Below are 17,103 nucleotides of genomic sequence, written 5' to 3'. Positions count from 1 at the left end.
ATAATAAAGCGCAGTTGTTGGTTGCCATGGCGTTGCTAGGAGCTAGCTCCCTGACAGCATCTGCGCCGCGAGGGCCGCAGCTGACACGTCCGTGACGTCACTTTAGGCGGTTTTTTTTTTTTTCTCTCTTCATGGAAAGTGCTGGAAGGAACGAAGCACACCTCCATCTTTGAAATGTTCCTCCATCCCATTAAAAAAGACCCGCATTCTCTATCCATTTACCGCGAAATAAACAACGTATTTGGACATTTGACTGATTAAGCTCCTTATACTGGTGCAGACATTTATTCATCCGTGGTTTATAGCAGCAGCTATAGAGATTAGTTTGCGAGTCGAACCATTACTTCAGTAGAAACCTCCACATGGTGGCAGCAATGTTACGATTGGGTTTGTTAAAATGAATTAAACATCCTAATATTTCCAGAAAACAGCTTTAATACCAGGATAAAATTTGGTATTTTGACGAGTAGTGCTAATAAATTACACGTTTTCATTCGGTACATATTTAACACTTTACACTTATCATCGACAAAAACTGGAATTAACATTTTCAAACAATAAACTGAGAAAAATGAACACTTAAACAGCTGCCTGGTCTGTAGTTACTGCCTCTTCATTCGCCTCTATAAACAATTATCTTTAACGGATGTGATTAAGTTGTTTATTAAACAGAAACCGACGCTTTTGTCAAAGTCTTCTCTCCGCAGACGGTAGGTGGTGCGCGGCGGATGGATACGGCCTCACACTGAAACGCGTGTGTATAAAGATTCCGGTCTATTAAAAGGAAGTCCCTTTCTATTTCCCTGCGTCAGAGTGCAGAAGGGACAGCGCTTTGGTTGCATATCATTCAAGACAAGTCAACGAAACTAATAAGGTATGTACACGAGTGTCCTGTTTGTCAGTAGAAGATAAAAGGCTGTGTTAATGTCTGAGGAATGGTAAGGCATCAAGTAGATGTATCCATGTAAAAACTCGTGAGTCACGACAACAACCCCAGCAACACAGCGCTCCTGAGGACTAGCTAACGTTATGACTAGCTAACGTTATACCTAGCTAGCACCTTAGTGTTTATATCTTCTTTGTTCCCATACCTGTTCTGTATTTACACCGTGAGACTGTGCTCTACTGACCGTTTGTGTTGCTCCTGAGGGATGTGAATTAGGCAGAGTGTCGCAGGCTAGGGTTGCACCAAGGCAGGTGTGGTGAAGCTGACAACGCTGACTTGATTTATTTTTTTACACTAGCTCACAGAGACAGCTGTGATCATTCACACTTGATCCGACTGGGCAAGATCAACAAACCGATCTCCATTTAAAAAACAAAAAAAAAACGTAAATCTCAATTTTAACCACAATTAGCCTGTGGTTTGTAAGCTAGCTTGAACGGCCTGTTTCAGTTACTGGGGACGTTAACGGTCAGTTATCGATGGTTACGTAACTCATGTCAGATAGCTTATTTTATTAATGTTAACAGTCTCTTATCTTCTGAACATGATATACGATAATCAAAATAACAAGCGATCGCTGTGGCTTCTTCTTTTGGGACACAAAATAAAGATGTTTTTAAGATGGTAAATGAGTCGTCGTCCCTCTCTCTATCCATTTCTTTGTTTTTGCTTTTACTAACGTTTTAACAACAAATGCCCGTAAGTTCTATTATTTCATTTTCTCCGAGGAATCACTATAATCGTCTGTAGCTGGTCCTCAGCACGTGTTTGCGGACTCCATTGTGTCGGCCGACGCCATGTTGAAAAACTGCTACTTCCGCCGATTTGTGCTAACACCATGGCAGGTGTCCAAATGTATAAAACCCGCCTGTGGGTTGGAATTACACTTATGTTGTATGATAATAAAACCGAAACTGCCTTTTAATAGTGGATTTGATTTATTTTCAGCTTTCTCGTCTTTGCCAGCCTCCCTTTGTCGTAATAATGCATCACATTCAACATTAGTTTCTATTTAGTTTGCCATTAACATTGCATGTTTGTATTTTATTTTGTGCAGATGCCTGAAGAAATGCACCAAGAGGAGGAGGCTGAGACCTTTGCCTTCCAGGCAGAGATTGCTCAGCTGATGTCCCTGATCATCAACACCTTTTATTCCAACAAAGAGATTTTCCTCAGGGAGTTGATCTCCAATGCCTCAGATGTAAGTCTACAACAGCATGAATTTGTTTTCTCATCCTACACCTGTGAATTTCAAGTGCTTTTGTTATTACAGGGTAGTAATTGATTCCAAGTTAATCACAATGAGTTCAATCTTATTTTTAGGACATCACATGTTTTCAGAATATGACCTAGTCTTGATATATTCTGTCAATATTTTTTACAGGCTTTGGATAAAATTCGCTATGAAAGCCTAACAGACCCCTCCAAGCTGGACAGCGGCAAGGATCTGAAAATTGACATCATCCCCAACAAAGCTGACCGCACCCTAACTCTCATCGACACTGGAATTGGCATGACCAAAGCCGACCTTATTAACAACCTGGGTACCATTGCAAAGTCTGGCACCAAGGCTTTCATGGAGGCACTGCAGGTACTACAGCAGAAATTACTTTAAATTGCAGTATGAGGAATGTCAGGGAAATGGCTAATGAGACCCAAACACAAAGTTAATGCTGTTATTTGTGTCCATCTAGGCTGGAGCTGACATCTCCATGATTGGTCAGTTTGGTGTGGGTTTCTACTCTGCCTACCTTGTTGCTGAAAGGGTGGTTGTCATCACCAAACACAATGATGATGAGCAGTATGCCTGGGAGTCCTCTGCTGGAGGTTCTTTCACTGTCAGGGTTGACAACGGTATGTATCCTGGGGGGATGATTAGCAGCAGTCATAATTATAAACCTGAAATTAAAGTGAAGCGTATCAGTTTGGAGTGTGTGACAATGAAATTCTGTTTTTTTTTTTTTTTTTTTTTTTTAGGTGAGCCCATTGGCCGTGGAACAAAGATTGTCCTGTACCTGAAGGAGGATCAGACAGAGTACATTGAGGAGAAGCGGATCAAAGAGATTGTCAAGAAGCACTCTCAGTTCATCGGCTACCCCATCACCCTCTTTGTAAGTATTCAGTTGGATAATGTTTTTGCTTCCCCTCACGTCAGATCTGTTGCCTTTACGGTACCATTAAAATATTGTCTTGAATTTTAGGTCGAAAAGGAGCGTGACAAGGAGATCAGCGACGATGAGGCAGAGGAGGAAAAGGCTGAGAAGGAGGAGAAAGAAGGTGAGGACAAGCCAAAAATTGAGGATGTAGGCTCTGATGATGAGGAGGACTCAAAAGACAAGGACAAGAAGAAGAAAAAGATCAAGGAGAAGTACATCGACCAGGAGGAGCTGAACAAGACAAAGCCCATCTGGACGAGAAACCCAGACGACATCACAAATGAGGAGTATGGAGAGTTCTACAAGAGTCTGACCAATGACTGGGAGGATCACTTGGCTGTCAAGGTAAATGTCACAGTGGAAAAAGCAGTTGCATGCACAGAATGTCCCAGTCAGTGCTGTGGCTAAAACTAAACTTTAACTAACTTTACAGCACTTCTCAGTTGAGGGTCAGCTCGAGTTCCGGGCCCTGCTCTTCGTTCCCCGCCGTGCACCCTTTGACCTCTTTGAGAACAAGAAAAAGAAGAACAACATCAAGCTGTACGTCAGGAGGGTCTTTATCATGGATAACTGTGAAGAGCTCATCCCAGAGTACCTGAGTAAGTTTATGCCCCCTTACCCCTGCCTCAACTGTTACTGGTTAATGTAATGATGAAACGGATTTGACAAAACCGTGCTTTATTTACTTTAGACTTTATCCGTGGTGTGGTGGACTCTGAGGACCTGCCCCTCAACATCTCCAGAGAAATGCTGCAGCAGAGCAAGATCCTTAAGGTCATCCGCAAGAACATTGTCAAGAAGTGTTTGGAACTCTTTGCTGAACTGGCTGAGGACAAGGAGAACTACAAGAAGTTCTATGAAGGCTTCTCAAAGAACATCAAGGTATCAAAATTAAGTGTGTGAGATAAGATTTTAATAGAAAATGTTGTCTTCAGTGGATCATAAAGTTTACTTTCATTCTCAAGTCTTGTTTGCTGCTGATCTAGTCTTTAAGGCAGCATGGTTCCAGAATTTGGCTTTTGACCAGATTCAAGCATAATTACATAGCCACAGAACAATTCTGTGCTTAAACAAACCACATACCATATGTTAAAGTAAGCAAATTGGTAATTGGACTGATGTTGGAGTGTTTTTAGTGTTTAACAGTTGTCCATAATTCTCTCTATAGCTGGGAATCCACGAGGATTCTCAAAACCGCAAGAAGCTCTCTGAACTGCTGCGTTACCACAGCTCTCAGTCTGGAGATGAGACAACCTCCCTCACAGAGTACCTTTCCCGCATGAAGGAAAACCAGAAGTCTATCTACTACATCACTGGTGAGTGTGTTACACAGACATAAATGTCACCTAATGCCAAGGTGCGTGGATGAGAAAACAAAATGAGACTCATATCTCCAGCAACAGATTGCAGAACAGCTCTATTTTAAAAGACAGACATGTTTCGGCTTCATCATAAGGCCATGAGCCAAAACACATTGATCCTGTAATAAAGCTGTTCTACAATCTGCATGTGTTGCTGGAGATTTGATCAGTTTTTCTCTCATTCATGCACCTTGGCAGTGAGTGTTTTTTAAAAACTAATTTTCTGATGCCTTGTCATCAAGTCAAGTAGCTTTTAAAATTTTGCATGCATAAGTAATGTTTGTTCTTAAATTTAAGCATGGTACTGATCCTTGTTCATGTATATCCATAGGTGAGAGCAAGGACCAGGTGGCCAACTCTGCCTTTGTCGAGCGTGTCCGCAAACGTGGTTTCGAGGTCCTTTACATGACAGAGCCCATTGATGAGTACTGTGTCCAGCAGTTGAAGGAGTTTGATGGCAAGACTCTGGTGTCTGTCACCAAAGAAGGGCTGGAGCTGCCAGAGGATGAGGAGGAGAAGAAAAAGATGGAGGAAGACAAGGCAAAGTTTGAGAGCCTCTGCAAGATCATGAAGGAGATCCTTGACAAGAAAGTGGAGAAGGTCAGTGACACCGTTTTTGTTTACTTAAATTTAGTTATTTAAGTTTACAGCTGCAGTTGACGGTGTTTTGTTTGGTAACAGGTGTCCTAATTCTTCCCATCTTGTATTGTGGTGAGTTCACGGACCCCTGAGGTGGCCCTTTAGGTCTTGTGCTATGAAGTGTGCCTTGAATGATCTTGATTTTTGACCAAACCTTGTCTTGTTAAAGGTTTCAGGTGATGTTGTGGAGATGCTGAAAGTCCAGTGGCTAACTTCTAACAGATACCGGAGTTTCATAGACTGTAGCTGAAGTTTAACCATTTGGTTTAAATATTGACATAAATTAACCTACATGGATCTACTGCATACAGAGTGCTAGTATTGGTAAACTGTTGCCTTAGCAATTTTGGAGTGTTATTTTTAACAAGACTTGTGCATGCTTTTATTAACTAGTTCACCCCTCTTAAAAAATCTGAAACGTGCCACTCTGCTGTTGAAACTAACTTATTCTGTTTGGCTGCTTCATCCAGGTGACAGTGTCCAACAGACTTGTGTCCTCACCCTGCTGCATCGTGACAAGCACTTATGGCTGGACGGCCAACATGGAGAGGATCATGAAGGCCCAGGCTCTCAGGGACAACTCCACCATGGGCTACATGATGGCCAAGAAGCACCTGGAGATCAACCCTGATCACCCCATCATGGAGACGCTCAGGCAGAAGGCTGACACCGACAAGAATGACAAGGCCGTGAAGGACCTCGTCATCCTGCTGTTTGAAACCGCCCTGTTGTCCTCAGGCTTCTCTCTGGATGACCCACAGACCCACTCCAACCGAATCTACAGAATGATCAAACTCGGACTGGGTAAGAACACACCCCAGAAGTGCTTGTAGTTCAAACACATTTGGCTCGTTCTTCTCTAACAAGTAATTTGTATTTCCAGGTATTGATGATGAAGATGCTCCCACAGAGGAGGCCACTTCGACAGCCGCCCCAGATGAGATTCCTCCACTAGAAGGCGATGCTGAGGACGATGCCTCACGCATGGAAGAAGTTGATTAAACCAACGTTCCCCACCCCCTACATTCCTAATACTTCAGCCTCACTTTTCAATTGTTCATCCTAAAACTGCAGTAACTGCAAAACAAATAGTCATTCATGTTGTGTGGTGGACCAGTGTTGCTCTTGTGTCTAGAGCATTACTCTGCAAGACCTAAAAGCGGTTTTGGTTTTTGCTGTATAAGTTCATGGTGACACCACATTTTGTTTTAACAAGTACCCTGTTGCACTGAGTTTTAAATATTGGTGTGGTAAATGTGTGAACATGGGACTGCTACATTCCATGATCAGGTCTGGTGGAGGGTTCGAGGTGGTTCTGCTCATGTGCAACACTGCACTCTGCATGGAGAGAGGACTTTACTGTATGATTCCTTTGCCTGAGTCCAGGCTTGTCTGTATTCAAAGTCTTGTTTTGCAAAAAAATTAAAGATGTAATACCTTATTTGTTTTGTTATCTTTACTTTAAATTATTTGGATAAAAGCCAAAGCATGGGATTTTTTTTTTTCTTCTTTTAAACATGTCTTAAACATTTGGATTGAAAGTTCAGAAATAAATGAAACTTGCTGTTCAAGTGACCACTAGGTGGAGACGTGCTACGTGTATTGGGTTACAACTCAGTTCTTTGGTGCATACACAAGTAAGCACCCAATTGCGCTTAATGCAAATATTTAAGAAAAACGCAGCAGCAAACAATGTCATCGGAAATAAGTCTTAAGACTAATAAATACTCAAAGCTAAAACTGCTGTGTTAGCTATTTAATCTCAGATTTTAATATGAATCCAAAGGCTTTTTAGACTAAAATTGTATATTTTGTATAACTTCAACTGTTGGAGTCGAAGCAGTGGATTATCTAACAAATATTCTGCTTATGTAGTCACATAAACCAAACGTATCAAATGCACAAGACTCATGAGTGCTGAGCTATCCATTTATATCACATTTAAAAACATATTGACAGAAATACATTTAAAAATAAAAAAACAAATGCACACGTTTCTTGAAAGTGTGAGGCATCATCAGCTGAACCCTTTGGGGGAAATGTAGAGCATGTAGTTTTTCCTGGAAGTCATGTGTTTCGTACCAGTCTGAGGGGGCGGCAGCAGCTTTTCTGCTCTCATCAGTAAAACGGTGACATTGTGGGAGTCTGTCCCTCCTGAACACACACATACACACACATTTGCTCCAGTCAATGTGATAGTGGGGGAACTTCATCTGTGTCATTTAGAAACATGACTGCTTCTGTGCCACCTTTTGACAACTTGACCACCTCCTTAGAGGATTTCACCCTCACGGCATCAGAACACGCTGCAGTAACCTGCATTTTCCTTTTCTCCCAGAAATAAAGAGCTGACGTCTCTGTGGCTCGTAGTTGACATTCAACTTAATACCAAAGGTGTTAGATGAGGTTGTGGTCCGTGCCCTTGTGTGCGTCTTTCACACAAATGGGAGAACCTGTTCTTACCTGTTCCTCTTTAAATAGTCGTGTTTGTGTTGTGCACTGAACCGCCCACATAGGTTTAGCCACATGTCACAAGTAAAACTCCTATAAATGCTGCACTAGTCTTTTGAGTAGACACTGAAAGTTTATAGATTGTAGTTGGCGATAGAATTGTTTTAGTTTGATGGAGGGCACTAATGTCTGGAATCAATAATAATAAAAATAATCATTTAAAATTTTTAAAAAGTTTTTTTTTTTTAAATCCATTCAGGACACATCTTCTTTCTTGTTTAAAATACAGGTTCTACATTGAAAAATAAATGCAAATGTGGCAGCTGGGAAATGTCCTGGCAGGTGTCCTGTCTGCTCAAAATTTCCTTGTGAAGTTCACAAAGAGTCGGCGCAGGTTTCCTTCGTAAAGTTGAAAGGTTCATCTGGTCTGGCTAGTCGTGCTGTAACCAAAGACTTCCTGTGGAAACATTCGCCTCCCTCGTGTAAAATCTGCTGCTAACCTACAAATGTCGGGTGCATTAATTCAGGGGGGTTCCTGGTGTTACAGTGGGCTGTGATGTGTAACATTTGCATGCGGTGATTGTGTCTTTTGACCTTTTGCAGCCTGTCACCTCTTCTTTCTTTCTTTCTTTGCCCCGACACAGGCTGTCAGTGCAGAAATGCCAAGAAATCAGCTTGAAGTGTGATGACTGGAGGTCTGGACGCCCTGCTTACACACGTTTTTTGTCTTTGACTTGGCAAAAATGTGTTTACATATTCGCCTGTCTGTATTTTCTATGCGTGTCAGTGACCCAGCAGTGATAACAGACCACCATAGATACGTGCGGCTTTTGTATCAGTGAAGAACAAGATCTGCAGATTAGGCTACACGAGAGTAGGAGGCCGTGTTTTGTCATGCCAGCGTTTGTCTGCAATCACACCATCCTGCAGGCCTGTGCGCCAAAGAAGAGTTTGTGTAATTCAGTTTCCATGACATTTACTCTGCTAAATGCCAGAAAAAAACAACAACTATTTTTCAGATCATCACACATCAGGCATAGTCTCACTTCTCATATTTGACGGCGCTTGGCAAATACTAGAGACAGGAACAGGATTAACACCCACATGTGTAGGAAGGAAGCCAGATGTACAGATAACAGGCCTACCCTTCTGTCATGAAGCATAAAATACAGCCCACGAAAACGATCAACTGATGAACCATTATGACTAGGTGTAAGAGAGTGGAGTCACACACGGTCTGTCACACTGTTTATGTTCCACGCGTACAGTAAAGCAGTGTGGCGGTGATACTGTGGTCACAAGAGTGCTTGTTCACAATAGCTGAACAAATAGGCTAGTGGAAACTGATGAAAAGAAAAAAAAAAAAAGCTCATCCATCGACACACGATCTACTTCTGTACATAAAAACTGAACGATGAACTTACAACTCACCATTTCAGTGCTCAGTGAGGCAACTATTTATCAGCTGGAGCTGCCAGGCAAGCAAATAGTTTGGCACATGACCCCAGAAAGCACCATTCTTAATGCTTTTAATGAGTTAAACAACCTAAACTATTATAATATTATAATATTCGCAAGCTCCAAGCTATATCCAAGACAACCAGCTACATTTTCTAAATAGTTCAACCTTTCCCTTAATGGGTTTGATGCTTTTTCAGCCTTTGAGCAGATTCTAAATGTCTACAAGTCCACTTCCAGTTTGGCTATGAAGGTTTCAGCAAATGCTAATATTGTTTTTCCGGGAAGCTCCCAAATTGCCGAGCAATGTCAGAATAGTCAAATGTGCATGGTGGCTAATCGAAGTTCCAATGAAATCACTCACTCTGTGTCACCGCTGCAGTCAGAGCGAGAGCCCTGAGTGACTGGACCACCCCGGACTAGAAAGTGGAGGTCTGCACTCAGACCTCCACTCCCCCAGCCCTTTCCGCCTCACCTTTCTTGTTTGTCATTTGCCTTATTGAAAAGAGGACCGGGGATGCTGATGCTTGTGACGCACTACTCCAAACCAAATGGGGTGTAGGACGAAATGAGAGGTGCAGGGAAATTCCCCCTATCAAGAAACAGTGAAATTGATAAACCAGGGGGAAATGTTTTCTCTCACTTCACAGTCAAATCTGGTCTTCAGTTTGCTGTTCAGTGAATCATAATAGTGGTCTGCTTTATGAATCAGTGTAGAGCGCAAAGGAGCAGCCCCAGACATGTTTCGAAAATAACACACGGCGCCCTCTTTTTTTTTTAGTGGGACCCGACACAGAGGTATAAGTACGATAGAAGAGACATTTGTGATTTGGACCAAAAATCTTTGGTCACGTGTGCGGACACGTGCTCCTCGCGCCGGCGGGTAATTGCAGGCAAAGCTCTACATGTGCTGGTGTAAGATTGTGAGAGTGTTAAAGTGCCTTTGCCGCCCTAAAAAGTGCATCTCTGGGCTCTGACGTCATCATGTGGATAATTTATCTATTTTTTGTATTTTTTTATATTAGTTTTCCCATAAATAGTGGGGTATGTTAGTTAAGCAAGCTATTCTAAAAATCTAAAATTACTGCTAGCTGTACGTTTGAAACCTAATGACCCAGCCTTTAGTCCGAGCCGTAATGCTAAGAAAGAGTGAACTAAGAAAGTTTACAGTGTAAACTGAACATCACCATGTTCCTACTGTCAATGTACGTAATCACGCTGATGGTTTATTTACCTCAAAGCACCTTAGTGTAGCTTCACAGATACACAAGCATGGCTGAAGATACACTTCTATACAACTATATGCTGTAAATTCTTACATTTTTAAAGCATTATTTTAATATATTCGTGATTTTGCATTTTAAAGTGTCACAGATGGTTTAAATCAGTGTTTGTCACTAATTATAATATAATGTTATATACAGTATGATAGTTATTGCATAAATAAGGTTTTTATTATTGTGTTACCTGCTTAGCAAATATCCCGAAACTGTAAAATCAAACCTCTGAACTTCATAGTTTAGTAATTTATTATGTTTTATTAATAATCCAGTTACCAGAAGAAGTAGTAGAATGATAAAAACCAGGTACCAGTAATATTGCATTTCCCTCGTATGCAATCTGTTCAGAAAAGTCTCGGCTGCACATACAGTGTCTTTATATCATTAACATCCATTCAGTATTCTTCCAAGCACCCACGTGGAACATCGAAAACACACGAAGCAATCCTTTTACAAAAGTACACAGACAGTTTGGTTGGAAATAAACACTTACTTAGATATTTATTTACACAATTTCTTGCCAGATTTTAAAACATTAAGTAGAAATGTGTGTTGTGAAGGCAAAAAAATATATATCTTAATATAATGGGCACAAAATACCCAAAAGAGCATGTCGTTCAGTGACGTGGGGGCAAAAATCATACAGTTTGTAATTAGTGCGCTCGTCATCACACAAACTGTTGTCTACCAACCTCTAATACAGATGTTACTTTGTGAAACATGTTAATATACTTTTAATTAAACATAAATGTATGCATCATGTATGTTTATAGCTTCATAAGATAGAAATCAAACATTAAGACGTGTAAAGGCCCCGACTCTCCAACATGGAGGACCGTAAGTAAAACATCTGGCTATTATGACTGAAGGTGTTTGTGTGTACATAAGATGAATGTCTTGTTCAAACATCTGGGATAAAGTTAAGTAATGGGAAACATCATAAAATCTCGAAAATTAAAACTAAGCCATAACCAGCTCACATACATTTTTCAAGAGCCACTGTGAACTTAAACTGGCGGCAGAAGCCATATACGATTTTAAAAAACAATATTGTACTGTTAAACTGTGAAAGAGCTGAAGAGGCAGTTAGCAGTTTGCAGCTTGGAGCTCATTTATTAGACAATCTTACAGGCACTCAAAACTGTGACTGCTGACCCCACAAATCACATGGGCCCCTTAGGGGCGTCTCGGCGGAAGAGTCAAAACTGCACAATCTCTTTCTGTACCATTGCTAAGAAAAATAAAAAAACAGAACTGTAAAAAACAGACATAACGGATAAACAGACAAAAAAAATCACCACAGAAAACGTGGTCCCAGTTCTTATTTTGGTGCGACTTCATTGTGCTACACCTTTTGTGCAAGTGGCTGTGCTGCCCTCCGGCCTGACTTCATGCGGCTACGTGCATACACGCGTAGAAAGAGCGCCAGAAAAACGATGGCGATGCCAAATCCACCTACTATGGTGACAGTGTGACCGTAAAGGAAACAAGAGAGGAGGATAGCGATGGCCTGCCGCAGGGTCATGATGATGGTGAAGACAGCAGCGCCAAACTGGTTGATGGTGTAGAAGATAAAGAGCTGTCCGCACGCTGAACACACAGACAGCAGCACGGCGTGAAAAGCAAACTCGGAGTGACGCGTCATGAAGGCCAGTGACTCGAAGAAGGCACCCTGCTCCAGCAGCGAGCCGACAGTGAAGAGGCAGGAGAAGAGGTTGACCCCAAACATCATCTGGACTGACGACATCTTGTACTTGAACAGGTTGTCCTGCCAGTTGGAGGTGAAGCTGTCGAAGACGATGTAGCCGACGAGGATGATGATCCCACTGAAGGTGGTGACAGTGGAGGGGTGCTTGGTGGTCCCGCTGGTCAGAAGGAACATGCTGACACCCACTGAGATCAGCCCCGCAGTCAAGTACTCCCAGTATTCGTAGCTCTTACGGGACACGACCTTACCCATGAGCATGACAGGAATGACTTTGGAGGCTTTGGCCAGGACTTGAGTGGGGAAGCTGATGAACTTGAGGGCCTCGTACTGACACCAGCTGCTCAAGATGTTGGAGAGCGAGGCAAAGGAGTACTTGTACATGGGCGCTCCGTGGCGAGGCTGCTTGAACAGGATGCACCAGAGGCCCGACACAGTCAGAGCCAGGATACGGTTCATGAAGACCAAGAACTGAGAGTCCTTGAACCTCTCCCCCTCGTAGTCTGGAGAAACAGCTCCATAGGAACGAGTCATCACCCTCTCCTGCAGAACTCCCCATGTCAGGTACGATACCTAGAAATAAGAAAACCGACTTAAGCTTTTAAAGGACCGAACCTCATGTTATACATTCTGAATAATAGGAATTTTGTTAAAATCTGAGCAAATGTTATATGTATGTTGAAGGAGTTACTGGTGCTGTTTCTAATTTTTACTGAAACACGCTGTAACAACGACATGACTATCACCGTAAAAAGACATTGACAGACAGTTGCCTACACACATCCATCAGACACAGCAACACTAACATTTATTTGGTCATGCTTCTAACTTTGCTGAATGCTCCAATGGGTTCATTGAGTAACCACTGAAAACTGTGGTTTAGGTAGTAGAGTTTAGAGAACCTGCAGAGTCAGATGATAATCCTCTGTAGGTTTGTTATTACTAGTGACTCGTTTCACAGTCATTTTTCTTCATCATTTCAAATAATGAGTGAGCTAAAAGCAAACCTAACAGCAGGTGCATTTGTGCTAAAACAACCCTCCCCTGAGCTGTACAAATATAGATGAAGGAAGGAAGGGTAGAGACACAATGCATTGGTGGGTGTTTTAGGGGTTTGGACACAAGCTACTGTATTATCTGTGAAGGTCCCAACCTGAAGTCCAGCAGCGCAAAGCATTAGTTTGAAGGCCTGTCTGAGTGACGAGCCTGACTCGCCCTCGCCCCTGGCTGCAACTGACCCATCATCCAGCAAACCTGTTTTGGCCTCACTGCCAAACACACAGGTTTTTATGACGGGGTAGCAAATCCCACTACCTGAATGAACAGAAACGCACAGAAAATAATGATCAGCAAACATAAACTTGCTGCCAAACTGGTACAGAAGGGACTACAACAGTAAACTTGTGTTCAACTGTCGTACATTTTGAGTTTACAAAACTGTGTTTGTTATCACAGTACAAACCTGTGTCTAGGTAATTGGTTCGTTTGAAGTAGCTAATGAGGAGGTAGCCAGGGATGATGATGGTGGAGTATCCCAGCATGTTGATGAGGAAGCGAAAGAGCCAGACATCGTGCCAGCCTTCCAGTAGTGATAACTCTTCTGCAGATACAGCGGAAGGAAACAGGAGCAGCACAAGTGCAGGGCAAACCCTAGAGGAATAACAAAAAGATGTTTGTGCTTCTGCTGGATCAACACAAGTCTGAGAAATAATGTGATATCAATCTGTATTGTATTTGGCAGATGATTCCTCTGTGTAATATACAGATATGAGGTTTTTGTCAAGGTAAGAAAACGACAGCTAGAGTGCTCTTGTATTGTGTTAGGAGTAAAATAAATACTATGCTATATGAACTAAAAATACAATACAGTATATATCAAAAGCAAAACTATATTTTATGTTTATTCAACTTGCTTTTCCGTAATGTTCCATTTTGCCTGATCTGAAACTATTTTGTATGAGACATACGATAACTGGAGAACTCAAAAAGAGGTCAAATACTTTTGCACACAATTGTGACTGTTAAAATATCCATGAAGGGATTAGATGAGCATCCTCATCCACCCCCCACAAGCAGCTTAAGTAACACGGCTGACTCAAATACACCTTGGTGAAACCCTAGCTTCTTATTGAAAAAGGTGCGCTTCCTGCTGTCGTGGCACCGAGCTCGTATCCCAATCAGGAGCGAGGTCTCCCCCCCTGGGGACCTGTTTGCCTGAGTTATACAGAGCCTCTTTGTGTGGGACTCTGCTGCAGCCAGGCCATCCAGCAAGCCCACTGCAGCAAGACCTGGGATCTGAACAAGCAGCTTATTACATGGAGGAATGCACACTGGCTGGATAGCCAACCCACAGGCTACTACATCACCAGTGCAAACAGAGAGAGCACTGCCAAAGTTTACCTGAGGAGAGACTGAGCCGCTTTTGTCTTGTTTGAATATGTGACAGCAGTTAATGAGACAATGCAACTTCCTTATGTTAAAAAAAAAGACAGATAGCACGACCTATCACTTCATGACAACTATGTGGTTATTGCTGCTGAAGGGAGTGGTCAAGAAAAAATAGTCACAGTAAACACAGTGGGAATTTTCCAGGCAGGTGTCTGTGAATCAGCAGATTGTTTGTTATACCAGTTGGCAAAATTCAACAATGCTCATTTAGTCATTTAAAAATCCTACTTTTTAAAATGAGATATTGCACCGATGTTAATCTTGATGTACCCAAATGAGCCCATCAGTTAGTGGCACTTGAGGATCAAATTTTAACTATGTTATAGCTTTATAGCTGATGTGAACATTACAGACAGCGATCACATTTTGTTCACATTAAGTAATTAAAGCATTTGAATTCAATTAAACCCACTAGGTTGCTGTGATGACGGCCCCTGTACACAGTTGTTGCTCACTTTAAAAACACAATGACAGCGACGATAGCTGGGACGCAGGTAAACGATCGTTTAACTGAAGGAACAGTAAGCTGATGGTGTAATCACCGAGCAGTGAAACTAAAACTCATCTGTTCATGACACATTTTCCCCAGTTAGCTCCTCTGGGGTTACCTCCATGAAAACGATGGCATTTTCCCCACACTCCGTTTGCCGACACCTGGCGCAGCCTCACACGCCGACACACTCAAACGTCTCCGCTGTAGCAGAGCATGAAACCGCTCGGATTCAGCGGTTAATGGTGTTTTAATAGTCGCAGCTTGTCTTTCTTCCGACTAGCCGCCTTTAGCCTTGTTGTCTTCAACTTATCCTCAATAGCCGATGTGTTCACTTGAGCAGGAAAGGGCCCTCTCTTCTTTACTGAACGCTAGAGGAGACCGGAGACAGAGAACAGCGCCCTCCCAGCGGCTGTGCCCCCTGTCGGTGCGGAGGAGCCACTGCACCGTGCAGCACTCCAGCTCTTGTGAGCTGCTGTGTGTGAGGTTTCTAATTACACTTTCTAGAGTGGTATATTTGAATTTCACTTATATTAACCTGCAGATTCAGAGTTTTACATGCAATGCTGGCTCATCTGACATGATGGCAGCCATCAGACTCCACAGCTTATGTTACTGATCCTATTACATTTAAATAAACCAAATAACTACAAACTGATTTGCTTTAATCCAGCTCAAAGGCACCTGTCAGCTTTACGTTTGTTCTACCGTATCTCCCTAAAAAAGCCTTCCACTAATGCATAATGCTGCAGCTGGAGTTCTGACTGGAATTATAAACAGAAATAATATTTCTCCAACATTAGCTTCTCTCTATTGGCTCCTGTAAAATCTAGAATAGCATTTAAAATTCTTCTCCTCACATACAAAGCTCTTAATGATCAAACTGTATCATATCTTAAAGTCCCCATAGTACAGTTGAATCTGGATGGCATTCTTTTAAAAGCAAAAAACTAGTGAGTTTGTTGAACGTTTTCTATTTACAATGACATCACTGAGTAGTACATATTGTTTTTAATTCTAGTATTAGTTACAAGTTAAATCGCATGTTTTAATCAGGTGAATTATCTAGAGGTTGTAAGTAACTAAGTATTTTAATCAAGTAGTGTATTTGTGTACTTATGTACAGCTTTGAGGTACTCGTACTTTTATGGAGTATTTCCATCCATTTATTTATCTTTAATCTTAATTACGTTTCCTCAAGCTAACAGAAATGTTGTGCTAGAATTAGTTTTGCTCTTCTCTTTTGACAAAACAAATGTGAAATTAGTTCAGAATAAGTATTTACTCCTTTAAAATTTAAAGTTTTTTACCCTCATGTAGACCCCAACATTAACTTTTTTGTTGCTACCATCTAAAGAGTAACTTTCTGAATTGAGGAAATTAAAGAAATTTATTTCAAATAAAATTCCGTTTTTATGAGTTGTTTTTAGGTTTCTGCTAAAATGTGCGGAACAGGACTTACTTTATGACATGGACAGTGCATTAATCATGTCCAAGTCATAAAGTTCAATAGTTTTTACATAGTTTTCTATGTGTGCTAATGTACTTGATGGTTCAACTTGAGTAAAGAATTTCAATAACAACTTGCTTGTTTACAGGAGAAAGTATGGGCCAATATATTAATAGAAATTTGCTTATCTAACTTTTTCATGGTTTTTTTTATCTATGGCAACACAAGCATGACCCGTAATGTGCTTAACACAAATAGGTTCAAAATTTCCCAGGCCATAGGCGCAACAGGGAAGTGGGTATAGTTAACAGTTTACTGTTTCTGTTGACCACAAATGGTCCCTCTAGTAGCTGCAACAATAACAAATGCTAATGTTAAACCTTTTACACCAAAGCAAGAGGAAAGAAACGTTGTCATTTTGTATGACAGTTGCTGTGGCTGATATCCTTACAGGAAGACGAAGTCAGGAATTTTTCTCTCTCATTGTTCAACCTGTCACACTGCAGGTATGTGCTTATAAAAGAAATAAAACCGGGTGGAATTTCCAGCTGGTCCACGCTCATTGTGTCACAGGAGCCACCAGGAGGAAGCCACTTAGAGGAAATCAAAACATGCACCTCACAAAAGCAGCTGACAGGAAACAAACTTATTGTTTTCACAAAAAAAACGCACTGTCATTCGCTCCACATATTTTAGCCTGCTACGGCAATTTACAATGG

The 17,103-nt window shown here is 41.6% G+C and overlaps 2 protein-coding genes across 2 annotated transcripts; one reads left to right on the top strand and one right to left on the bottom strand.

Annotated features, from left to right (window-relative positions):
• Positions 1-718: 718 nt before the first annotated feature.
• On the top strand, positions 719-6,543 carry hsp90ab1 (heat shock protein 90, alpha (cytosolic), class B member 1). The gene is made up of 12 exons (XM_026341233.1): positions 719-874; positions 2,004-2,147; positions 2,331-2,537; positions 2,641-2,800; positions 2,924-3,057; positions 3,148-3,447; positions 3,536-3,701; positions 3,794-3,984; positions 4,271-4,418; positions 4,795-5,063; positions 5,573-5,906; positions 5,986-6,543. The coding sequence occupies exons 2-12, from the start codon at positions 2,004-2,006 to the stop codon at positions 6,102-6,104; spliced, it is 2,172 nt and encodes a 723-aa protein (XP_026197018.1). The 5' UTR covers positions 719-874; the 3' UTR covers positions 6,105-6,543.
• Positions 6,544-10,766: 4,223 nt separating this feature from the next.
• slc35b2 (solute carrier family 35 member B2) lies at positions 10,767-15,300 on the bottom strand. The gene is made up of 4 exons (XM_026341907.1): positions 15,053-15,300; positions 13,459-13,646; positions 13,150-13,310; positions 10,767-12,569 (listed from the first exon to the last, which is right to left on the bottom strand). The coding sequence occupies exons 1-4, from the start codon at positions 15,070-15,072 to the stop codon at positions 11,637-11,639; spliced, it is 1,302 nt and encodes a 433-aa protein (XP_026197692.1). The 5' UTR covers positions 15,073-15,300; the 3' UTR covers positions 10,767-11,636.
• Between the last annotated feature and the right edge of the window lie 1,803 nt (positions 15,301-17,103).

Source organism: Anabas testudineus, chromosome 24 (genome assembly GCF_900324465.2).
Source record: "Anabas testudineus chromosome 24, fAnaTes1.2, whole genome shotgun sequence".
Taxonomy (NCBI): domain Eukaryota; kingdom Metazoa; phylum Chordata; class Actinopteri; order Anabantiformes; family Anabantidae; genus Anabas; species Anabas testudineus.
The sequence above is the reverse complement of the archived record's forward strand: the minus strand, read 5'-3'. Positions and strand labels throughout refer to the sequence as shown.

What these genes read in the sequence shown, in the direction of transcription:
- hsp90ab1 (XM_026341233.1), top strand. Translation starts at nt 2,004, where the DNA reads ATGCCTGAAGAAATGCACCAAGAGGAGGAGGCTGAGACCTTTGCCTTC. An exon ending in GCTTCTCAAAGAACATCAAG is followed by an intron (nt 3,985 to 4,270) that starts GTATCAAAATTA and finishes TTCTCTCTATAG; the next exon opens with CTGGGAATCCACGAGGATTC. An exon ending in GTCTATCTACTACATCACTG is followed by an intron (nt 4,419 to 4,794) that starts GTGAGTGTGTTA and finishes GTATATCCATAG; the next exon opens with GTGAGAGCAAGGACCAGGTG.
- slc35b2 (XM_026341907.1), bottom strand. Translation starts at nt 15,072, where the DNA reads ATGCCATCGTTTTCATGGAG. An exon ending in AACCAATTACCTAGACACAG is followed by an intron (nt 13,311 to 13,458) that starts GTTTGTACTGTG and finishes CTGTTCATTCAG; the next exon opens with GTAGTGGGATTTGCTACCCC. An exon ending in TTTGCGCTGCTGGACTTCAG is followed by an intron (nt 12,570 to 13,149) that starts GTTGGGACCTTC and finishes TCTTATTTCTAG; the next exon opens with GTATCGTACCTGACATGGGG.